At 30.7% G+C, this 27,242-nt stretch overlaps 2 protein-coding genes across 6 annotated transcripts in view; one reads left to right on the forward strand and one right to left on the reverse strand.

The window, feature by feature from the left end:
• The window catches only part of LOC109609094 (uncharacterized), an 87,325-nt gene that overhangs the window by 35,061 nt on the left and 25,022 nt on the right, over window positions 1–27,242 (forward strand). For all 3 annotated transcript variants that reach the window (XM_049964393.1, XM_049964394.1, XM_020025721.2), the window contains 2 exons: window positions 26,259–26,581; window positions 26,750–26,945. In XM_049964393.1, the coding sequence (XP_049820350.1) occupies window positions 26,259–26,581; window positions 26,750–26,945 (519 nt within the window). The remainder of the gene's footprint in view (window positions 1–26,258; window positions 26,582–26,749; window positions 26,946–27,242) is intronic.
• The window catches only part of LOC109609096 (serine/arginine-rich splicing factor 6-like), an 82,025-nt gene that overhangs the window by 4,665 nt on the left and 50,118 nt on the right, over window positions 1–27,242 (reverse strand). For 2 of the 3 annotated variants that reach the window (XM_049964406.1, XM_020025723.2), the window contains one exon: window positions 6,353–6,432. The exons of the other annotated variant lie outside the window; for it this stretch is intronic. The gene's annotated coding sequence lies outside the window, so the exon portion shown is untranslated. The remainder of the gene's footprint in view (window positions 1–6,352; window positions 6,433–27,242) is intronic. 3 annotated transcript variants of the gene reach the window in all.

A 27,242-nucleotide genomic window follows, 5' to 3' on the forward strand; every position in this document is an offset into this window, starting at 1 on the left:
TTATAAATATTCGATTGAACAACAGCGGATCTTTTATTGAAGCCTGAATAAAAAATCCAATGATTTATTAATTTGAAGGAGTCTTCAAAAGCAATTGTAGAGGATAATTGAATAGTGGTTTTAGAGGGTGGTTTAAATTATTTTAGCTGTTTTATCTTAATAAATCTCCACTAGAAATTCTATGCCCTGAATACCGATCTATTACATAATAGTAATTCTAATAATATTAACCATATTATAGCGACATAGTTATCATTCACAGATTGTTCTAGATCCACATGAATAATATCTATCACAGGCTCAATTACTCAACGCAAATATATCATGGTATTGTTTCACATTGACAATTTTGTACTTGTAACGATGAGCGCACATTTAAGTTTTGCTTGAACGTAATTCAAACGCTTGAGTTCGCGAACGATTTATGCATCTTTATTGGTGTGGGACGCCCATTCATCTTCGGCCAGGCTCCCGGGAATCCCGCCAGTGAAATGTAGCAACACGCACAGCTCGTAGCCCCTGACACTGCATTCGGATTTCAAAACAAACCCGCAAAAAAAGCCCTCGGTTACTGTGACAGAATATTTACAATCCATCTTGTTCGGATTTAATCCCAGATTACGAATCGGTCTGGACCTCGATTTATTAAACCGACGTCTAAGGGTGGACGCACTTAATTTAATTGATAGATCTATCTAGTAAATCTATTCAACTAATTAATTTAATAATCATACATTTATTTTCAATTAAACCATCATAGAATAACTGTAGACTATGAAGCAACTATGATAATGGAAGCAAAATTAAGCTTTCTCTCTGAGCTCTGAGCAGGAGGAATAAAATATTTGGTTATCTGGATTTTCTGAAAAATATTACATCCAAACCATCGTCCAATGTATTCCAAATTAATAGTAAATAATTTCATCTAGGTGTTAAGTAATTATACTTTATCTTTATTAGTTGAATAATGAATCCATTACTTAGGCATTTGTCATTTTACAATTTTTCTTTATTAACATTTAAAAATATATCTTGTAACTTTTATTACATTTGTTTTGTTATAAGATTATAATTAATTATTAAACTCACGTGAATATTATTTTTGTACATTACTGGTACTAGACGTAATTACAGAATTAATACGAATTTAATAATTTATAAATACTTCTGTATTAAACATGAAATGTCAATTCCAGGTCATGTTTGGTCATAATTTCTTGTTCCGTGCATGTAAAGAATAATCTTGAATCTAATTTATAACACTAAAACGTTTAACAATTACACCATTAACATTAAAATCGTAATTAATTCTTCATTACATTTGAATAATTGTTATAAATGTATTACATATTAAAAAAATAAATGGTCATTTGAACATTCTGATTTGTAAGTAGGTTAGAATAAAAATTCTTTTCGCAATGGTTTTAGCCTACTTTCAAGACAATTTAGTATTTATATGTTCTTCTGATGAAAATATTGTAGAATTGTATTGTGTTATCAGCCATTAGAGTTACAAATGACAATAAAAGCATGATTTACTGACCTAGAAACGGATTAAATAAACATATTTTTCTAATACAAATTAGTTAATATCAAAATACCAATTTATCCTTTATTATAAATTCAATACCAAACTGTATAGATTATCACAATTTATGAACGTAATGCACTATATTCATAAATCTAAATAACATTACATAGATGTCCCTTTTAATATAATTTATAATGTTGATAGGCTGCTCGCCTCGTAATTTAAATTGAAATACAATAAATATCCGTGGGCTTTATTACCGGAAACTACTAAAAATACCCACAAACCTTGTTTAATATTGATTTTATATAAATATAAAATAAAAATAGTAATTTTTAAATTAATAGATAAATATTTCCTTTTCCAGGTATGCATGTTATCAAAGTTAATTGGTAAGGTTCTTGTTCTTTGCAATATTGAGTCTATAGTACTAAAATGTTTAATAACATTTTTTAAGATGTAATTCAGTTTTATTTAAAATTGCTCTTTTACAATATTGATTATACAATATATAAATATGTTCTTTTACAATATTGAGTCTATATTACTGAAATGTTTAACATTTTTTAAGATATAATTCAGTTTTATTTGACACTGCAATTTTATAAATATTACAAGTTAAATGTGAGGTGTCAAATGTAAATATGCCTCTTGATAATAAAATAGGGTCCTTTATGATAAAAATGTTATACTGAACTGTTCTCCTTTCAAACATTTGTAGATCAAAGCAGGTGTAATCACCGTATACTTAAAGTTCGTCTTTTTACTTAAAATGTTTCCCCTTTTATGATACAATTTACCCTCCTGCTTGCATCAAAGATAACGTGAATGAATAAGAAGTTTGTACAAAGATAAATGTTTAATTTAGCTTAATTGTCGCTATAAAAGCGAAAAGACAAAATTAATATTTATAAAACTGATAATTCTGTTAGAGTAGTATATAATTTGCTCGATTTATAACAGAAATTAAAATTATGTTTACAAATAGCAACATAATCTGAAGAAACTAGTTATACTCCAATACCATACGTTAGTAATAATCTCTCAGTTCAACGAGTCGGCATATAATTAATGATTGTGGCATTTCTCAAACAAAACGAGCCAAAATTCATTGCCCAAAAGTCCAAGAAATATTTGCGTGGCCTACTTATGTCACGCCATCAGCAATGCAGCAAGGAACGTAAGAAAATAGATTGCCCATGGGGTTAAAGATAAAAAGCACCGAGAAAAGCATTTAAGCACAGAGGTCATTTGAGAGGGTGTAATAAAGTAAGGATAAATCATCTAAATTGAGTTTAATTATAAGTTGGTTCAGGGTGAATTAAGATTATTTTATCTTAGTTTCAGCCAGGCGTTTATTTCAATTTACATTATTTATTTACTTTAATTGTTTAATTCGTCTAATTTAAGTAGTTTGCGAAGATCAATTAGAACATTAATAATCATTATTAAACTTCGGAAACTATATGATGGTGATCTTTTCTTATTACTATTTCATTTTTAATATTTTCAAGACATCTAGTCCCAGAAAACGAAATGGCTTTTTAACGATAACGATATTCCATAGAATTTATATTTTACGACGAAATGTATAGGTTATGTGATGATTCTATGGTCTCGAAATAGCAGACTATTACAGCAATTAAATGTCCTGCATAAAACAGAGCAATAAACAACGACTTTCCTTTTTCTTTCAGTTTATGTGTTTGTATTAACTTTAATCTGCAAATTACAGTTCCATAAAGTTAATTATTCTGGACACAATCAATAAATAACAAGTAAATGAATACAATGGAAACTTAATTTTTTGAAAATGAAATTCTACAGCAACATTTGCTTCTAAAATATATAGTCTTGTTTAAAACGTCTCGAAGTCTGAGTACAAAGTAACAGCAATCATAATAAATTGAATATTCATCCAGTCTTCTCTCCAATAATACGGTTTTGGAGTACAGCGTTGTTGTTTCATCCTTGAGCATGTTCAACTCTATGCAAATGAGGTTAACTTCCAAATAGATTTGTTTACTATCATTTATGAAGCCAAATTAATTCGCTGGGTATAATGCGGTTCAGATTAAGATGTGCGCTGGTATTGTTCTCTTGTCTATGCATGATACGGATGGTGATGAATTCATATTAAAGACGTCGACAAACAAAAGATATAATTAGGACACTTCGAATTCATTTGAATGATAATATATTAATTCCGGGCTTGTCTAGTTTCCTTACATAGAACGAATTTAATCCGACTGAAATGAAAAATGTTCGACTATGAAATTTAATTACTAAAAAGTGTCTTAATTTAAATTCACGTTAGCCACATCAAATTTAGTGTAACGTTCATAAATTATCCAGTTTAACCAATTAAATTATAGTTTATTAACGTACAAAAATAGTATTTCGTAATTGAAAGACCTCCGAGAAAACTGCTGACATTGAAATGTATACTTTTACATATTCTTCGCCACTGCACACAATGTAAAGAGATTTAATTTATGCACGGTGCATTGTTTGCCATGGGCAAGTTTTCTAAAACAATTTGAAATTTGAATACGAGGTCACTCCTTGCAACGCTCATTAACTAAATTATCCGACCCTTATATTTTAACGAGAAGGGTCCACGTCTGTGGCTTATGTTTCGCACACTTCTCGTCTGACTTGAAAATTGATCAATTTGTTAGTTACGTGAAACGTGCCTTGATTGATAAGTATAAACAGTGTAAACGATGATGAATATTTTGTTGCTGTAATTAATATTTATTAATCTACGGAGATAATTAAAAATCAAAATATAAATTAGATATTCTATGATAATTTAAATGAAATGACAGGATGTATTACACGTTGACATTAATATTTTAACCAAGTATTAATTACAATGTCACCATGAGATTTAATTTATATTATTCCAATTAATAGGTATGAATTTGAGTCACTCAAATTTACACATTTAAACGTATAAGACTAAATTATATATAATTTTAGGTTGTTTTAGTTATTTAATTATTTTTTATTAAATAGTTAATATTTAATTATTTTGAATATAATTTGATAATTAAATTAATTTTCTAAGCTAAGATGGTGCAAATTTGACCCTAATAACTATTGATAATAATAATAATAATAATAATAATAATAATAATAATAATAATATTGAATTTGAAATTTTAAATTCAGAATCTTGAAATGACAACGTAAATTATTACTTTTCTTTAAAGATTCCCAAAGGTAATTCAGTAGTAACAACTATGTATAACAAATGCTATCACTTAATATTTAATACATCCTAGATGGGAATTTTAATATGCAATTTGTGCACAGTGGTTCACATAATAATCACAGAGGCAAACGGCAAAATGCATCGCATGAAGGTAATGCAATAATGAAGTTAAATACTGGAGGCAAACCGAAACTACAACAAACATCTCCATGTTTCGAATTAATTAATGAAGAAACCATTTAGTCAGATGCGTACTAGGGACAAATTACTTTAAACTTTGAGTAACATTCCAAAGATCATTACGAGAACATAATTTTCATCGTCGTTTTATCCTGTTACGATGGGTAATGTAATTATTTAATTATAAACATATAGATTAATATTTTGGAAACACATTTTATACCTATCTATTAACATTTATAAAATAAAAAGTATTATATTCTTGTCAATAATCAGCATTGCTAACATCTATCTCTCAATGAAATTGGTTGATTTTTAAAGTATTCCGAAACCGAATGATATGTGTTCAACTTTTTCCTCCCTTTTAATTGCTTTTGTCGAATAAAAATCATATACATATATAATTTGTGACATATATATATATATATATATATATATATATATATATATATATATATATATATATATATATATATATATATATATATATTTAATAATAATAAAATGGAGCTGTGGACTAATTTGAGACACTGTATACTCTCGACATATAACACCTCTAACAAATTAAGGGGCGTCCCTTTAAATTTTCTTCATTTTTTATTACAAAACATAGTATACAGTTTTTTAGGGTGAGAAATTCAAATATGTTAACAAATTTTATGTACTGTGTAGGAAGTGGCTCGTTGATGGTTGAATGATACGCATTGTAATTTAAATAAAAAAATTATTATATTTTTCTAGGTATTTATGATCTGGTGTAAACCATTAATTTTAGATTACCCTATAAAAATTATGCTAATAAGTTATTAACTATGATTTGCTGTAGCTTTTGAATTGTCAACTTTTCTACTAAGGTAAATAGATATATTTTCATCTCCAGAATTTGTGGTAAAACTCCATACAGACTATTACTTTTCTTTTACGTGCTATATAATTGTTGATGTTAGAAAGTATTTTTATCTCATTGTATTGTTTCAATTAAGTTAGATGAAGTTTCTTCTGATATAGCATTTCCAATTTAAGTGATATTATTTTCAGCCTGCCCTTCCCTATGTATGAAAATGATTGGAGGTATTGTACCAATCGAAAAGTCTGAATTAGTGAAAACAAGTTAATTCACCTTTTTCCTTTATAAAAATTTATCTAAATATTTCACTATATTGACTATATATTCACTGGATATTGATGTCAAAAAACATTTTAATAGAAGGCACATTATTACATTTAACTTTGCTCCAGAAAATATGAATTAATCGACCTGAAAAAGTTAATGAATTACAGTGCATAAAACAATTTAGTCCTGGACGATTTATTTTCATCAACTCTACTTGTAAAACTAAATTAATTTTTTGATATAGATAACACTGTCAAAAATGTTGTATAAACAATTTCATGAGGTAATTACACGTGAACATACTCACCAAATTATGTGTGTGAGACTAGAAGTAAATTAAAAAAGGAGGGGAATTATCTTTTTTGTGATCCTACTCGCTGGACATGCCTGTAATGAAATATTCAAATTAACACGGCAATTTACCCAGAAGCGTTTCTGACAATGAATAAAGCTTAACAACATGTTAATGCCCTAAGTATTAAGTCAGTAATAAAACTATGACAATGCTATATTTTTTTACAGTTAGCATTTTACTCGGAAAACCTTTTATAAAGTAAAATTAAGAAAGAACCAAGAACAAAAAAAATAAAATTAAACACTGGGTGGATATTCCTTCCAGACGACATTGGAATAAGGTTGAAATACAGGAGGATCTTCTTTCGATATCCATTGACTTACGACAATGGCAAACGGCGTGACGTATAAATTGCGAAAACGTGTTTTCCCATCCGCATGGGGCTTTTTGACTATTTTTATTTTAAATAAAAAGGCGTCAGTGTGAACCCGAATCGTCGGCCTTTGATAGAACGAGCCATTTAAATAAAATTTTCAGTCGGCTGTATCTTTATCTTGGAATAACAGTCGGAGCATGCATGTTCCAGGGTTCTGAATAGATAAGTGTTGCATGTGAGGGCATTACTGTAATAAAATATCTGCATTGTTTTCTCTGCGGTATTTCCACGCATCTCTTGTGAAAAATGGATAGTATCTAAATCACAGGTTAAAAAAATAAAGTATCAAACACCCAGCCAGTCATTTTAATCATCATCATCATAATTTTATGAGGAACAGAATTTTTATAATAACTTTGTTACCATGGTAAAATAATATTTTAGAGTTTAACAAGGTACATCCCACTTAAAATAGAACATACTCACTCTAATAGAGAATTGTTTGCTCAATTACAATTTTTTGTTCAAATTTTGTTTTACAGTTACCCTCATTCAACATGGGAAAAATTTAATAGTTTGGCCTCGGGTTAATACTAATTAAATTCCCAAACAACAATTTTAATACCCTGATTTTAACAGGGTATTTTTAAAAATTCAATTGTTGGACAATATTTCATTGGCAAGAAGGATCTATATCCATTAATCAAATTTGAATGCAATGATAAAACCATCGGCTCTTCAATTCAGTGTATCTCATCCACTGATCATAAACTTTATATATTTTTGAAAAATAACGATTAAATCATGTATCAGTGAATTTAATTAAATGAGACTCAACTGACTTTTATTCTTAAAAGTAATTATAGTAGTAAGATATATTGTAACGTTTATAGGATATAATCTTGACATTTTAAAAATACTAAAGAGATATAAAATCTATCGGGGCCCATTAACGTCAAAGCTAATAAAATTGAAAGCATGTGTGATATATTTAAGGCCTAATTTAATTATATAAGTTTCAGTTAACGTCATATTATATTAGACAACTTCATCTATTAATATATCCCTTGAAACCCTTTTGTTACAATTAAATTCTTGCCGAGTTGTGAACTTTGAAATAAACTTTGTTAGGCAGTTCTAATAGTTCAATCTGATTAATGCTTGGAAATACACACCTACAATAATGGGTACACTATTAAGTTCGCCAAAAATCATTCATTATACAATTATGTTGTAATTTTCACTTATGGTTAAGTTTCAATATTTTGTGCGGTGTAACAATAAGTTAATATAAACAACGCGTAAATAAAATTGATATTTATGATAGTTGGAACATTGAATGTGTATTTTTAGAAAATTATTTCCTCCATTAAGGGAAGATGTGCTCATAGGATTAACCACTTTAAATAACACCCGAGTTTGGTAAATGGAAAAGGTATTAAAGCTTATTACTCTCTCGCTATTATTGTTCAAAGCCATATATTAGGAAGCGAGGCTTCTGAAATAAAAAAGGTCGATTCAATTTGAGTACAGCCAACAGGCCATTGACTGAAATGAAAATCGAATTTTCTGCCATGACAAGTTCGCAGCTTCTAGCCACGCGATATTGAACAAATATGATAAATTGACGTCGAACACTTTTATGATTCCAGTGCAATATAATTTCATTGCTGACACAAAACACAATGTAATTATGGTGCTTAATATAAAAATTCTATAATTACTTGTGCAGTTCAATCATTTTCAGCTTCACAACGACTTATTTTCTTTGAACCATTCACAGTTGCCTTGGTTATTGTGAATTCAGTCCGAAGGCGTTAGAATATTCACGGCGATGATTATTTTATCGGGGAATGTATCCGTAAAACGGCATGTGATCGGAAGAACATTTTCTGTTTGATAATACGGAAAATTGAAAATAATCATATATTGATAGGACGGAAGGCGGGTGGAAGGAAGAATGGAAGAGAGAATACTGATGAAGTTGCAATTTTACACGAAGCACAGGTTTTCAACTTTTATGGGATCCCAAAGTTAATTTCACCAACTTTGTAGGCTTTGTACTCATGCTTTATCCAGCAACGTATCCATGCATAATAAATCCGAAAATTGTGGCAATTTGGCATCGACTTAATGTAATTCATGCCCCAAAATTGAATCTCAAGGAATGTACATGTTTTAGGAATCGTTAACGGCTCTGTTTAATAATTTTTAGCACTGCTGAATAATGTATGCCGCAGTGTAAAATATGTACAACGCATGGACAGAAATGTTTCCATTTTGTCTCTTCTACAATTTTCGTACTTTTGCCTATCCACACGTTCTCGACCGTAGACGTAAAAGATAAATAGCCGCAATGTAGGAAAGAAATAAATTAAATTTGCAAATCTCGTTAAAGTACAACTACCGCAGTCGGGTTTTTTTTCTGTTTATTATACTTGTTCCGTTTCCCCTCCACGCCCTCTACAACTGTTTTATCTTGTAACCGTAATTTCTGAGCAATTGTGGAGAATTAAGAAGTACAATTAAGCTGGTGAATTAATGGAGATTATTTGTGGGGGACGATATCCTTCTTCATGGAGCTTCCAAGCCTTCACTTATCGTGACTTCCATCAAATTATCATCCCGAATAATAAAATGAATGTTTTTGTTGTAATTTTTTAAAAGTTTTTAGTGGTTCTTATCCCCTTTCAGACTCACATATTTTTACGGGAAATATCGTTGTCACAAGTGGTCTGCTACAACATGGCGGACCCTTGTGCGATTCCCGACAAGTGATACTTAACGAGAGCTGATGTTATTTGCTTTTCGTGATATTTTTGAAGTTGTCGTAATGAGGCAGGAAGGCCGGATAATGCGGGAGAATAAAGGTAGACGGAAAGTGCTCGGTATTTGTTCACGGGATCGCTGAAAATATTTACGAGATCCTAAAAGGAAGTGCCAATATGAGATAAATAAAAGTTTTATCTTCGTATATGGCATGATGAATTGTATATAATCATATTTCTAGTGCAAAAACACGCCAGCTCGCTTTTAGAATTGCCGTTTGAATTCTTATTTTATGTCTTGCCATATCTTATCGTCCTTTTTAACCCGTGTGACAAAATTTGAAAAGTTGTACAACAGAAGGAGTGTAAGTTCTTTCTGGTGAAGGATTTACATTATTTATAAGCCCTGGCTCATTTATAGCATTCTAAAACTCTTAATCTGCTTATCCCTCAGGAAAGGATCAACTTGACAAGAGATTTTCGAAGTTCCAATTGTATAGATTACAATAAGTTTGCCTGACGACGTTAGACTTCACTGAAGTAGCGTCTGTCGTATTGATTTTTCAGAGGCGTTTTCACAAAGAAAACGACACAAATGAAAAATGATATTTCTTCATTTATTTCTTGTTTTTAATAAAGAAAAATACAATGAAAGGAATTCAGAATTAAATGTTATCGAGTTGATGACAATTTATCCACGTATTATTCGTGGGCCATAAAACACGACAAAAAGTTTCGTAAACGTTATTAGAGAGGGCAATCCAATCACTCACCGAGAAATAAATAAAACTTATTCCGAATCGGTTCAATATTTGTGCGGGATATATTGGCCGAGGGAAGTTTCAACGTAAATAGAAATAATGTTGTGCATGCTGGTACGTGAAACAAATACGAAATAAAAAAGACCACCTCTCAAGAAAAGGGGATGGTCGCCCTACTTTTATATGGTATTTGTTTAGTACAGCATAAAAGTTTGAATTCTTTTGTTTAATTCAGTCTGTTGTATTGTTTTATTAATAGGCAGATTTTAATTGAATAGAGACGACGCGGTCTTTTATTCTGTTTTAATGGCGTACATTATGCTTTGTTTAAAACGGCTTTTTGACAGTTTATACGAATTTTTTGTAATAAAATTTAATTTTCTTTGGACCCTTTCGTTTTATACTTGCGTTCAATAGACAATAGTAATGGTGATGTTAATAATAATGTATTTAATATTTTTTTTAAATAGTATTATAAATTTATTTATAAGAGAGTGCTTGGTATAAAACTAGATAAATATAAAATGAATAATATAATTAAAGATATAAAATGTGGTTTAACTGACTAAAATATCTCATTTAATTTTATTACGTCGAGAGATAATAGATTGAAATTCTACGAGAGATAGCTTACACCTTTGTCAATACGACCATCTTTAATGCAAATGTCTCCATTCCAAAGGAAATAGAATTTATTTCTGCTTTATTAAATAAACAACAAAAGCACGAGCTCTATGGTAAATTGCTGTTTTTCGGAGTCGAAATGGTGCTATATATGCGGAATGATAAATATGGTTTTTATCCCCCGCTCAAGTGTGCATATTTTAAATTCATGCTAAAAAGTCTTTTTGTTTAATGGAAGACTCTAAAACACGTGACATAAATGTTTTACGAAATTTTAGTGAATCATAAAATTTATGGGTTAGTGCGTTCTAAAAGCTTTTGTGACGTACCCTGCACTGAAAAGATTAATAGGTAATGTCCTGAATAAATTTGGTACAACACGTAAAAAAAATTGATCCAAAAATACTTCTCAAAATTACTTGGTTGTAATGAACATGTCCTTGGTGTAAAATTAAAATATTTTCTCGGAAGCATATGTAAACATATTATTTGCTCTCATTTCCATATAAAAAACAGTGAATAGCTCCAATAATATAAACTTAAATGCAAAAAAATGAATAATTGACTCAAGCATTATTTTTATTCTATGAATTTATGTACTACTTCATGTATTTTAATATTTTTTTTTTTAATTAATTTATTATGCAAATTCAAAATTAATTAAGATAAAATATTTGTTGAGATTAATTAAAATAGATATATACAGTAGTGATCATTATTATAGCAACTTTTTAAAATGTCAAATATTTTAGCTACTACCAATTTATTTAATGTGAATTGATAAAATAATATTAATTTACTATTGTTATTTTATAGATTATTAAATGTTCTTATTCTACAAATTGTTAAATATATTTTTCTTAATTGAGTTGTACATAAATATAACTACTTTAATTTTGAAAGTTTCTGTGACCTGTGAATGTGATTTTAAGCAAGTCAAAATTAGACTTAGTAGAGAGTTTTCCTTGTAAGTCTCGGATCAAACGAATCCCCATCCCCCATTAGTAGATAACCATCTTCTTGCAGTCAACTTTCAGGTGAACTTTAATTTCAGTTGACGATAAGATTGGATTTTTTTTTTGCTATTCAAATTATCCAGATTTTCTTTCAAGTTTTTCGAACTCACACAATTTCTTGGTTTCTAAAAATGATTGATAATGTTTAAATAATTGTAATAAGTAATAGATGGTTCGTAAATAAGCGATTTAAATACATAGAAAGCAATGAAAGACCACAGACTAAAAAGTTACTACAGTTTTGTCCATTAGAAGAAACATTATAGATAATGGCATCCGACTCAAGTAGTGCAGTTCATATTTTTAATACATTGCTATAATTAAGGTCACCACTGTATATTGAAATTAATCAGATTAAGAGTGAAATTTAATTAAATAACTAAAATCTCGGAAAGTCTGAAAATAGTTTGGTGGTTAAACCAACAATCCAACAATAAAGAAGTGGAGTGTGTGGATAATAGTCATCTTAAAGAGTTCAAAGTTCAATATAAACAGGACATCGAAGCTGTTGATTGTTATGTGAGATATAAAATTTCGTTGTCCCGATTTATGTTTCATAGTTTATAACGTCCATATCAATAGGACAAAAATTAGATATCTTATATTGAGTAAAACAACAACGACCGATGTCACTTTTGTTATCATTGGATCCTTTCCTCATGTTTCCTTTCAAAATCTCCCAATTTATATTTTGTGTATGTGTGTGTGTGTGTGAGCATTCAAGAGACAAAACATCTCGTTAACGAAATCAAAGCCCTAATCGTTTCGTAGTTTTAGTCCTGTATTGTCGGCGCTCCTTTCGTTTACACTCCGACCCATGCAATTTGTGGACAAAGCTAAGGCGTGGAATTGCAAACTCAGATCCTGTAATCCACGTGCTGACTGGCTCTATTTCCAGCCAGTTCCCGGTTGTTTCGCTTTTCTTCCGCCGTGTGTATCACCGCAAAACATTAATAGTTAGCCATTAATCTGTTTTTTAACTTTAAATTTGTCATGTATAGGATGACGTTGTTCCGGCATATTGTAGTAAAAATAATGTGGACATTTACAGGTAAAGCCATTCGTTTAGTTTCTTACCTGAGCGAGTACAACAATAAACCGATATTTTTGTATAAATACAACGTCAGAAACGACATAATTTTGTTGCCAGACACTGTCTGAGTCATTAAAATCAAATATATCATAAATCGTATTTATATTTTCGACAAACAGACAGACAATTTGCATTTTATTCGTCACTTTCTGTCAATACAGTAATTTTAAATTAAACACCAACACTTTGTTAACACGAAATATGTAAAAATGTGTTTAGAGGTAAATTGCAAAAGTGCCAAAAAACCACGAACGGATAGATGGAATACTTGTTTTCAGAGTCTAGGTTTAACGGAGTAATTTCCTTTACGAACATTAAACTAAAATAATATTACGTGTATGCGGTATAAAAAGTATAAGTTTATTTTTCGACAGCAATTAATTTGATCTTATTCTAACCATCAATTAAATACCATTGTTATTAATTGGATCTGTTGTCTTTAATCCGAGGGCATTTCTCAGATTCCATTTAGATGTTAATGCTGACAATTAATTTTATGAAATAATTGAAAGAAGCGATATAAATACAATTAACAATAATTGTGTACTTATGTGCAATTATTTTGTTTTTCAAAAGCAATTACACTTAATAATTCACAACGTTGCAGCCACATTTTTCATGTTTTTTTATTGAAAATTATTGCATATGTCGTTCAGTAATGGCATGGTATTTTTCTTCGGCTTTAATAATTATTCAATGATTGGATGTCCAGTCCAAAGGGTATTTAATCGGTAGTTTCAGTATGTATTATGAAAAAGTGAAAACGTCAACTCATAAGACAACTTAACAACGTCAATTAAATTAATTTTATCACCTCTATATGTGTTCATTGGAAAAACAATAAAAAAACTTAATAATAAACCTACATAATTTAATTATAAACAAACTTACTAAATTACAGTATAAAAGTGAATGAGAAATGTTATTAAAGAAAAACTGTGATTGTTGATTGATAGACATCTTGTTAGTATAAATATATTAATAGTGTGAATGATAATTTAATCTAAAAGATAATTAAACTGAGACTTTTAATTCATAAGGATTAATCCAAGTATTCATATATGTTTAAGAAACTTAGCTATTACTTATTAGCTTATTAACTCTCACCTAAACAAAAGTAAATGGAAATATGTGAGCAATATTCTTAGAAAAAAGTGTAGTTCTTGGTATAAACAAACTTATTACATTTCGATGTAATATTTTATATTTTTAAAGAGAATATACAAATATTGATAAAATCACTCTGTTATTGATCTTACTTCAATCTTATTTATATTAAGATAAATAAATTAATATGTGTATAAATATCCAATTTCAATATATACTATTAAAACAAGGCCTTAGCGAACCGGTTATAACTGAACCTTTTCCAAACATTCTATTTGTTGTTCTTATGTATCGTTTGATTCATGAAACTGGCATTCCTGGCCAAATTCCAGCCGCCGAACCCAAAAGATTAGAGTTCTTGGGAATTTGTATGTATCACAACGGCTCTTGGTTCGCGTGGATGCTTTCGCCTCGGCTTATCGCACACTGTTCAATAAAAAAAATCTTAGTACTCTCCATTTGAAGACCACAGGTTCTTCTCAACTTTAGCTAGTATACCGGTTCAACTTTTATACATCACGTTTTGCCCATGGGACATTAGTATATGTCGGAATTTACTGTTGTAAAAATAGCTAGACACCTAGATCATATTTATTTATCATCAAGTAACTGCTCGTGGAATGTAAATTTTGAGTTCATTAATCGAAAACAAGTTGGTTCACTCCAGGTTTAAACCGTAATCTCAAGAGATCTGTTTTTTAAGCATCGAACAGTGTGAGACAGTATTGTACAGTCACTTGGCCCAAGTCCCCACTTCTTGGCGTCTGAGATCGCATTCTAGGAGTCGGCCGGACCCAGCAGACGGCCAACAACAGCGGTTTGAGGTTTATGCAAGAGCGGTTCGTTGTACGTGCACAGGCACCGAGAGGCAAACAATGATTTACAGATCCCTGACCAATGGGATCTGATTGATGCCATCTCGTCCATAATTTCCTATTAGTCCGTTCCGTTTTAGTGAAAGTGAGTCAGTGTGGGCTGTGCAGTCGGATTTTGCTTGTGCACCAGGTCGGGAACTGGCTTGCAGTTGAATAAACTTTTTATGGGATCGCCGGCCCTCGGGGAGAAATGTGAACGTGATCTGTTTTTCAGTGCATAATCATGTGGATACACTTTTGACTCTTGATTCTACTCTGGACTGGATCATGTTGGACTATAGCATAGGTAGGCGCGTTTACAAACAAACCAGTGTTTGTTTACTGGCTTGTACACCTGACTTTTCAAGTTTGAATTTTAAATGTATGGCGCACGTACAAATATTGATACATTTACATTTATAATTATAAATGTAACAGTTTTGTCAGTTAACGTCGAAAATAAATTGGATGTATTATATTTTAATGCATGCAAATATGTTATGTGTATTGAAAATGATATTTCAATCATTTCCAATACTTTTTAATGTATTACTAAAATTTGGATGTTATAATTTACATGATCGAAATACCTCTCACATAATACATATTATTATTTAACTTTATTTCAATATTTCTGACAAACAAATAAAGTTATGTGCATGTATAAAAGTAGGTACCATTTTCAACGATTTACCCATTTTTATACGTAGGTAAAAATTGCACTTGTGAACGTACGGAACCTTTTCTTCGCTCACGTAGACTATGAGGCTCAGTTACCGGAAAAATATTTAATGTAGTCTTTGGTCAACGGTAGACATGTACCAAAAGTGGAAACGGAAATGAATATTTTAAAAGTATAATGATCTCATTTTAACATTCATTTTATAAGAATTGAAGGAATGTACAATATTTTAATACTAGATTTTCGTTTTTTCTCATGCTTCTATAATAATTCATATAAAAATAATCATTTTATGATACTAAATTGTTTTTAATTAACCTATATGCTTTTTCATCTATTAAGTTTATTTATTCAATTACAAATAGGAGGATGTATTACATAAAGCCATATCAACATGATTTCCATAATCAATTAACCTATTCCAGATTTCAGTTTATCAAAGTCAGATATGTATATGCCAAAACTTTGTCACGGCTTTATTGCAGTTAAGCTTGCTGAAATTTAACCAGAACATGTTTTAGACAAAACCTTTAACTTCCTAAATCGATAATTATAAATATTAAAGTAAAATAAGATTATTCTAATTACTCCGTGCAATTTTAAAAATAATAAACCGAATGCATTAAACATGAATAATAGGTCTTCGGCTTTGCCATTACTCCTTTTGTCCGGTTATTCAGTTGCTGCAAGGCTTTTCTGTTTCCTTTATTTTAAATTCCCTTGTCTTGAATTCAGGTTAGCAGTATTCCGTTTCATTTCCGTTATCCCCATTTATAAGTTTTAAATAGACATGGAATGTCCACCCATACATATTATAAACTCAGCTTTTTATACATTGGAACAGAAAATATATGATGCTTACTTTTAGTGCCTTAATATTTTTGGTACGCATATAAACTGCACTACTCCAAAAGTAATCAATTAGTTGGATGGCGAGGGTCCGAAGTGAAATTGACCAGAAAACAAATTATTTTTATATTAAAAATATTTAACGGATTACGTCCATGGGAGCATTAAATGAACAGTAGGTTCCACTTAACGGAGAAGCTGCACTGACCGTTTCTGACAGGTTTATAGATTTTATGCAAATTCTATTTCCAAAGTCATCATTATGCTAATGCATTTATAAATATAGCTTAATAAATTATTCAATAAACTCTAGCCGCCACTTAGCTTAGATAAGGGTATTAAAGAAACTGAAGTATCTTGAACAACGGACCACATTAGCCGTATTCATTGTTCAATGGATTACATTTAGCAGGAACATATCCCAGCAAGTTTAATATGATAGTGTTTGAAAGTTTTCCTTTTTATCATGCCCATTAATAACAGTACAAAGTAAGTAATACCGATCGAGCTGGCCAGATTTATTGATAATTATTCCTAACTTTATTAATGAATACCTATTTGTATTCAATATCCGCAACAAGTCTTGACAAAACAAAGTCGTGTCCGTAATTAAATTCATTAAAATTTAGACTAATTACGTACTGATTTAATTGTAGCCACAATTGGACCAATTATAAAGCAACTGATTTCCTTTTATTCACAACCTTTCTCACCACAGGATTCAAAATTTAATTATAACTCCGCATTTTACTATACGGTGAATATTATTGCCTAGTGAACTGTTATTTGGTTTCATTAAATTAACGTGAAATGAATACGAAACCATCTTCGTTCACGGAAAGATTTGTTATTATATTTTTATGTTTTGTATTATAGTTTAACGTTATAACACAAAAACAAGGAAACTGTAGTGTTACAAGACGGTTCTCCGTTTTACCCATTAAATCATTATCTCATTCGTGTTAACAGTTTTAACATCCGCTATAAAATTATAATTTTATTTAGCCATAAAGATATACCTACACGTTAATTAAATAATTAAATTAAAAACACGTTGTTGATATATCACAAAATACAAAATGGACAATTAAATATCGTTAATTGGATAAAACAAATAAACAATTCAATTATCCTCATTCAATTATATATGACAATTATTAATAATTCTCTTTACAGAGTTTTCCCTAGAAATATTAACGTAACCACTTTATATAAAGCGATATACTTATTATAAAAGAATAAATCTTGTTGTATCCAATTTTTCACGACACTTTAGCAAAAGGAAACGGTGCACTTTTATTAAAAACTGTTAGTAAATTATTTTTCTTATCACTCTTTTATTCCTTGATACCAATTTCCACCCCAGATATTTACAAAACCACTTTTATTTTACAGCTTTGCTGAAAACACGGTGGCAATTTATTTCAGATATCCAACATAAAGAGATAACGATTCGTATAGACTGAGTTTAGTGATGCATATGGTGGTGTGTTCTCATTTGCGACACGCAGTTGATGAAAACACAAAGAAAAGCCTCTTCTTTGATCCCTGTTTCATTGAAATAGTCATATACACCATTCAGTGAAATTTAATTCATGAAATGAAATAAGTGGTTGTAATGTTCAAGAAGTTTATTTGCAATTATTCAGTAAAGCTTTAACATAAACTTTCTGTCAATGTATTTAATTTTTTTATATATATTCTTTTAGCTAAATGTATGGGACAAAACATTTTGTTTGAAAATTATGCAATAAACTAACTCAGGCATGTTAATGTATGTTTGTAGCAATGACATTTCTACGTATGTATTATGTACGTACGTATGTATATTTGTCCGGTGCAAAGTATTATTTGCTACGGTCCTTGATTAAATCTAGGAATATTTATTCGTCAATATTGTCAAAGTAACAAAACATACATAGTTCAAAAGAGACACAAGCTGCTCAAACACAAATTTTATATGAGAATTATAGACAACCAAATAAATTTCAGTTGATTTAATATTTAATTTTATGATTAAGTGCTTCACTTAAATGTCACTCTTATTATATAAAATGCTTGATATACGAGTAGTCGTGTACTTCCTCAAACTGGTAGTAAATTTAAAGCTCAACATTTTTATGACATTTTGACTCACTGAGCTGATTTATGTATTTACTTTTTAGAATGAATTACTATAAAACTTCACGCATTTAAGGCGGCGCGAAGGTAGTTTACGTACGTTTAAGTTCGTGATGTAATGCCTCTCATCCACAGTTTATGGCCCGAGTATTAGTTGTTCCAATTCCGGTATGGAATGTCATAAAACGCTCTATGTGGTATAAATCACTAGTTTTAAGATAAAATTGTTGGAAATATAAAAATAAGAAGGTCTAATTGGGGCATAAGCATCTTTTCCAAGAACAGTAACAGTGCAAATCTTTTTTCTTCAATTTGGTACATTAATTGGTTGATTCTGCTAAAAAGATGCATACACAAAATATGCTCCACAATCTCAATTCCACATCAGAGTTAACAGTAATGTTCGTAGGTGTTATTGCATCCGTAACATGTATATTTCCGTTAACGACGCATATGGAGTTTATTATCAGCAATAACTTCTTAAAGGCCCAGTAAAAGCGTAACAGCTATTCTAATAAGATCGTAATGGTGCGGCTTGCAAATTTTTATTAGACACTGGCTAAAACAATTACCGTCTACTTTATTATTTTAGCCGGCCTTCGTGTTCATTTACTTTATCTGTTTGATGCTAAACCATTAAAATTCCGTTCGCACCTGCGCCTGATTACAAGACCGGATTTAATGTTGCCATCCGAAAAATTACCTTTGACAGGGGATGGCCCAGTCTATGAAACTTTTGCCTTTAAACTCGCAAAGTTTTATCCACGTAACATTTATTTTTATGCTGGTGTATACCAACTAGTTGTACATGTACAGCTCCTTAAACTGGATTGTCCTCATCATTATTTCTTTCAGTTGAATATATGTTTACTGTGAAGTGTGGTTGGTTCGTGCCTGTAATTGGTGATAGAATGCGTTTGAAACACCCAATTATGTCTGACATTTACATAAGAAAGTACTTAGTCCTTTATCTTTATGATTATAAACATTTAAAGATCGCTCGCTTAGATAAGCCCATTTAGTGCTCGTTAATGTTCAAATAAATTGGCCAACAAATCTGCCATTTGTAGTCCACTGCAAGTGGAATCCACTTCAACAACATTCTGCCAAGTATGCAAGAGTTTTAGGATGGCATTAATTTTATCTGTTAAAAACACTTCAATTACATGTGCATTAATATCTAATTAATTTACAATTCAGATGTGTTTAATAAAAAACAACTAAATAACTTTCTTAAGTAATAATAATTAAACTATTATCTCATGGTATGATCTAAAATTTTAATGCTCAACATCTGCACCTTTAAAATAAAATTAGCATGAAATGGTGATTTACAATAATGTGTATGTCAATTTCATCTGTGACATCAATTTAATTACCAATATATTTAATTAATATTCTAACACATCCACTCCATGATGCTGGTCAATAATTGTATTATAAATTATTAAAGAGCGGACGAACGTATGATAATTTGCGTTGGAGTGCCAACTACACAAATTCGAAACGAAACCGTCGTAAATTAATTTAATTTTGATTTAATCTCGTCGAGTGTGAGAAAAGTTGCACGAAGTGTACCGTTAGAAACGGATTTCAATTAATTGAATGATGGTTCTATTCATTTTTATGGTAATTAGAGCTATTTTCTTAATTCCCACAGGGGAAAAGGAAATTGGATCTAGACATGTACGAGATTTCACTTAATTTTTATGGTCATTATGTGCTGAACTAAAACCGTACGTTTGATCGGGCTAGATATGCTAATCCATAAAAATTCCGATATATAAATAGAAAGCAATTTTCATGATTTCCATCGCGATATCAGTTGCGGTCTTAAAATACATAAAATACAGATTATTTTGCTTATCTACTTCCATGTTATTAAAAGCTTTAAATGGTGAGAGGTAAGTACGTTGACATGGATAAGATATTTGTTCATTGAACTGCAAAGTCAATGAATTGTGTTGACGTAATTTTCTCTAAAAAAATTATACAATATGCCGTCATTTATTACATGAAAACTGAGTTGATGACTCAAATTGGTGCCAAACCGATTATCTTATTGGAAGTGTCATCTTCGCTATAATTAATTGGTTGATTAGTGGGTTTATAATTCAGCGATAAGTCTACGCAAACATAACTATATAGTATTTATACATAATCGGCAATTGTTGATTGTGGGTCTTAGTAAACACAGGAATATAGTAACGATAACATTAATAATTGCCTTAATCATGTCACTATTAATAGAATTAAATTTCTCGAACACATGACTCAAATTATATTTAGAAATAACAATTGAACCACATAAATTACCATTTAGATTTGCATTCTTCACGACAACCATAATATTTTCCAGACATTTCAATCTGCGGTTTTCTATTGGTGTTAAGAAATCTTCTGCAATATCCGCCCGATGAAATCATAATCGTACATGTTAAGAGTGCCGATTATAATATATATTAATCCATTGGAATGCGTCACGTGACCAACCAGGTTATTCAAACAATTTCTATGGTCCGGCGTGTTTAATCTTCGACGCCGTATCGGAGTACACACATACAATCTCGCGCGAGCCACAATAGTGTACGATAAGTAAAAGTGGAAAATAAGCAGACCTGTGAAAGGAAACGTGTGAATCAGGACGGTACATCATGTGAAATATTTCATTGTGCATCACCGTACCACGACATCAGGCGCTCCGGTCTTGCCATCGCGAAGACAATGTGCGAGTCTACGGAATAGTGTGAAGTGGATGTGCTAGGTGCAGGTTGGTGTGTGTTCGAATATGTGCTCTTTGATCTGCATCAGCAGACAGGACAGCATTTCCACGTCCTATGGACCTCAATATGCTTATGGTAATTGAGACCGTTGCACCTTAAGATTCATACACCCAAAACGAATCGTGGTTTTGTATAATGGAATACATAACGTGTTTTACATTCTTAAAAAAGAAAGCGGTAGAAATTATTGTTGTTAATCATAAGAATAACATAACGTTAATGATAGATGATTAAAATAGTGAGGGAATCTGTTAATTAAAATATATATGCACCAGGCAAATGCTTAATAAAGTTCCAGTATAAATTTTGAGTTGTTTTATTAATACTTACGTAAATTTATTACTTTAATGTATTGAATATTCATGTATAACACGAAATGCATTATCAATAAATATATGTAGGAGACTAAACATGAAATTATTATTAACAAACACATTCTTGGAAATATTACATTGTGTTAAGTTATCAGGTTCACAAAAACAAAAGTTGGTCACTAAATAAAAACGATTATTACGAAGAATATAAACACGTTAGTCATTAATTTATTTATAGACTTTGCTAGAACGGCAATGAACCCTCTTGAACAAAAATTAACATAAACATAAAATTTACATATAAAATTTGACAATAACCATATTTTATTAAAAAAATTTAAAACAAGTAATTCCATTTATATAATTTACATCCTTCACATGATTATTTGTGTACATTTTAAATTAATTTTTGAGAAAATGATACTGTCGATATAATCAAATAAAAAAATTCACAAAAAAACAGATTGCTTAAAAAATTGATCGTAAAAAGCCATCATAAATACATTTGATATTTTTTGTTTAAAATTCTCTCCCAAAACAAATATTTATTACCGCTGTATCGTAAAGCTTTTCCATTGTACAATGTTTTGAAGGCATAATCTGATATGAAAAATTGGTCCTATATTAAACCATGTTACATGTTCCGAACTTTCTAATACCCATTCTACTGTTATATCAAATCTTCTCGGACCTCCTCCGCTCTTATATTTTAGTTCTTTGTTTCCGCAATTTATATGAAATGGGGGGTTATTGGTCTGGACCCAGTATGTCATTTTATTTTTATCCTTTTATTTTGAACGGACTCGAAAGCAAAATGACATTAAGTGAGTAGATCTAACTGTGAGTGTACTAAAGCTTAGCACCGGGGAGTGCCAATGACTTATCACAAAAGAAAATTTAATATTGTTAAAGTTTTCTTCGACCATTTTATTTTTGAAAATAAAATAATTTAACGAATGTGTGTGTTGTGTCTGCGATCGAATGGATTGGAAATAGAAGAAAAGTAGATGAAATAAGTTATCTAGTTTATAAACTAATTTTTACTTCTGTAAAAAGTTGGGAAAGAAACGATGAAAATGTAGGATTTCACAAAAGTCAAGAATTGCTGTTGCGTCATTCGTATGATTATTTGTGTATATTTTAAATGATTGAAATAATGATATTATCCATATAATCAAATAAAAATAAATCACAAAAGATAGATTATTTAAAAATTTAGTCATAAGAAACCCATAATAAATTGTCACAAATACATTTTACATATAGTTTTTTAAATTTCCTCCCAAAACAAATATTTATTACAGCTGTATTATAAAGCTTTTCTTTTGTACAATGTTTTGAAGGCATAACCTGATATGAAAAATTGGTCCTATATTAAACCATATTACATGTTCCGAACTTTCTAATACTCATTCTACTGTTATATCAAATCTTCTCGGTTCTCCTCCGCTCTTATATTTTAGTTCTTTGTTTCCGCAATTTATATAAAATGGGAGGTTACTGGTTGTCATTTTATTTTTATCCTTTTATTTTGAACGGACTCGAAGGCAAAACGACATTAATTAACTAGATCTAACTGTGAGTGTACTAAAGAATATCTAGCATTGGGGAATGCCAATAACTTATCACAAAAAAATAATGTTGTTAAAATTTTCTTCAAGCACTTTATTTTTGATAATTCAATAGATAATCTAAGTTATTCATTTTATAATTTATTTCTTACTTCAGTAAAAACGTGGGGTAGAAGCGACTAGAATGAATTTCGCAAAGGTTAAGAATCGCCGTTCTACTGATGACTATTAATCTTGCGAAACAAACAAACAATCGATATAAATAACGAAATCGCATTGTAATCGCTGCACAATGCCAATTTGAAAATAGTTTTGGTACCGACATTTTAATTGTGCAATTTTAAATTCTTGTCCTTTATTATAACACTTTAATTTATAGTTGGCATGTGTAACGTTTACATTGTTTCTTCGGCAAACTAATTTTTAGTAAACAATAACAATTTATCTTAAAACAACAAATCAGGAATATGTTAACAACGTAAGTTACTTTGGTATTGTGTATGTTACCTGAATGCCGCATTCAATCTGCGGCGAACTAACCAAATTGCTACTCTCGATATTACTATGCGACAAAACTAGTATCTCTCAAGAATTTAACGTTGCAGTACTAAATTACTGACACTAACATGGGTTTAGATTTATTTATATTGAATAATGTTATCAGGAACGAGTATAAAATAGTGGTATTCGTGGGTTACATTGTATTAATGCTTAATATTGATGTAATTTACGTTCATCGGAAATTTATTTATTCATTACAACCCTTGCCAACCATTATACGCCCAATTTTGAATGGCTTACATAAAATCGAATTACATATATAACGATTCATGTAGGAGTATGCATTTCATTTTAATTCGATGTTTCATGTTTCGACGATTTAACGGCAAATTCAAATTGATATTTTTTTAAAAAGTGCACATTGCTTTTATGCATGAAGGTGTGGGAATTCCACATATGTCAAGTGAACGATAAAATGTAAATAAAAACGCATCATATCTCATAAACGCGAAAAATGTTTTAAAATTTATTACATTGTACATCAATGTAATTTTTAGTTTATTCAATTTACATTTTATTTTTGTTTTACATTATAAACGAATAATTTTAATGAATTAAGGAGGAGTGTAAATAATTTTAAATAGGGCTCTGGTTAATAATTAGTGAGAGTGTTGGTTAAAACGGGCAACTCCTTTAAATTATTACACGAAAGTTAGATTACTGTAGGTTTAGTTTATCTCAGTAAAACTGCTTCAATAATGTAGAAGTTAATATTGTTTCGGACAAAAGTCACATAAACTTTTGGAAGAAACAAAACAAAAATACGCAATTCAATTTAAAGGTTGAAACAATATTGAGTGTCTAATTAATGTCGCAAACTCCAAAATGAGATAGTGCCAAACACAAAGGGGTTTACTATAATTCCTCATTTCCATCATATGATTTAGCCAAAATTCCATTAGTTCTAGACTTGATCTAATCACAAAGGCATATACAACATATCAGTGCATAATTGCCCAGATTCCATTGTTACAAGAACCGTCTCGACTGGCAGTTATCTTGTTTCGCAATCGTGTAACACCCACAACGGCAGCCCGTGCAGGCTGCACGCAGCTCTTCAGGATACAGCCAATTAGTAATATGCAGAAACGATGTCGATATTAGAAAACAATATAATTGGCAGATTGCCTCTGGCTGATAAGGTCTCTGCAAGTGCTTCGTTGGCACAGAATTGATTATTATGCGGTATTTGAAATATCGTGTTACGGTAAATAATTAGCTTGATAAAACATTGGCTAATGATATTCCTGTATGATATATTAGATCGCTTGTGGAAGAAGGTAAAACCGATCATTCAACGTTTTATTACATCTTATGGAATTCATAAGTGGGTATTATTAATTATTAAAAGTCTAAAATCGTTTAAAAACTTAATTATGTACATGGTTCTTTATTACAACACATTCATTATTAATTTGTGCTTGTAGTACTACATGTTTAATTAATTTGATGTAATAGTTTTTAAGTTAATCATTGAACATAGTCACTTAAATTAAATAAACAACATAATATAAAATTCACTTATTTTGTTTTAGAAAAATGTTTCCCTGTTACAAATATAAATTCTTTCACGTTGAAATATTGGCTATTAATCTACCAAAAATTCGATTTAAAAGTTTCGCTACAGTTATCACAAAATACCTGCTGCGTCAAATATAAAAATTTCATCAATCATTTCAGTTGCACACTAAAAATATTGAAATGTAAAATTGATATAAACCGTTTAGGAACGTATAACTATAAATTTTCTTTTCTATTTTCATTACCTATAAAATCTCGTCTTTTATTTGTTTTTTATCGTACTTTCAGGATTAGTTTCGAAACGTTTTTTAAGGAAAAACAAGAGTGTACATATTAATATTAAAATCACGAGAATATAAATATAGGAAATATATATGATAATAAAATAATTTGTGTTGTTAACAAGACTTAACTTATAATTTTCTAAAAATATATATTTTCCTCATATTCATATATACAAACAACTCACAAGAATCTTCATTATTCACTGGCTAACATCAAAAAGGGTATTATTTAATAAAACGAGATTAGTGTCTTTAACAACTTAAATGTGTTTTATATTAAATTTGTATTTAATTGACTTGGCACAAAGTCTTTAATTTTCAAATGCAACTTTATGGTGGAGGAAAACTCCATTCTGGGTTGTTCAGCACTATATAGAAAATCACATTTAATTTGATGTGAGCACAATAACGTTTACATCATTAATTTTTGCTTTATCCCTTAGGCCTTAGAACCTTTATAATAGGTTTTCACTTATCAAATTTGAATTTCAGTCAAGATTCTTAAGCAACAGTCTGATTAAAATTAATTTTGCCGACACTGATTTACGTTTACGCTTCAAAGTGTGAGATAAAAATATTCGTTGGTAGATTTCCAGTATTATAAAGGTAATAATAAATTATTATTTGTTTCAGGTCACCTAGTCAAGCAACATAACAAACTCCACAGCACCACAGAGGAAGGTAGCGGTGGCGGCGGGGGCGACAGCGACCTGCTGCAACTGGTGCGTCGCCTCTCCTCCAACGACCATGTGAATATGGGAGCAAACGTTAGCCGGCACTCGGCCAAGGGATTGTCCGGCCGCAGGTCGCAGTCCAGCGGCAGCATATGCAATGGGAAGGGCCGCCACCCAGACGGGAAGATCTGCAGCAGTTTGCCAAGTTATCTGGACGAGCGCGAGAATGGCAACGGCTGCAATAATAACCATAACGACTGCGAGAAGCAGCCCCTTGACGAGGTAATTTAAACGAAATAACAGTGTTCAAACTTAACTGTTTCCATTAGCATCATTATAAAATACGGTACAGTTTAATTACTTTCCTAATTTCCCATCACGAAAGGCTTTATCAAAGTGTAGACATCAATTTCTAGTCTCCCCATGATGATCCAATGATTGTATTTTCAGGTGGATCGGATCCCACCGCTGGGCGATGGAGCTCCTCTTCACTGGAAGTTTTCCGACCAGCAGACAGCATTGTGTGACCAGGGGTACGGGTCTGAGCGGTCGCCGGAGGAGGAGTATCCACCTCCGTTGCCCGATCACGATAAGCAGTGCCACCGCCACCTTGAGCCACACGCCTGTTATCCCTTCATCACCCCAGGTTAGTGGTAGTGGAATAGGGTTACGCATTACCGCCTTCTATATTCAGCTTAACTTAGAATTTCTTGTGCATGTCTACTAAATCATATGTAGCGGCGCCTCAGCTAAGTTTGCTAACAATATGAGTTATTGTGTCTGTTTATGGTCCGTTGAGCCAGGATCAATTATTTTATAATATATATAAACTGGCATAGTTGTATATGATATGTTCGTTGAAATTTGAAATGGGAAAATCGTTGTTATTTTTCAGCGAATTATAAATCAACGTGATGGTATTGACATTTAATTGATTTAACAT

Source organism: Aethina tumida, chromosome 3, assembly GCF_024364675.1.
Source record: "Aethina tumida isolate Nest 87 chromosome 3, icAetTumi1.1, whole genome shotgun sequence".
Classification (NCBI taxonomy): domain Eukaryota; kingdom Metazoa; phylum Arthropoda; class Insecta; order Coleoptera; family Nitidulidae; genus Aethina; species Aethina tumida.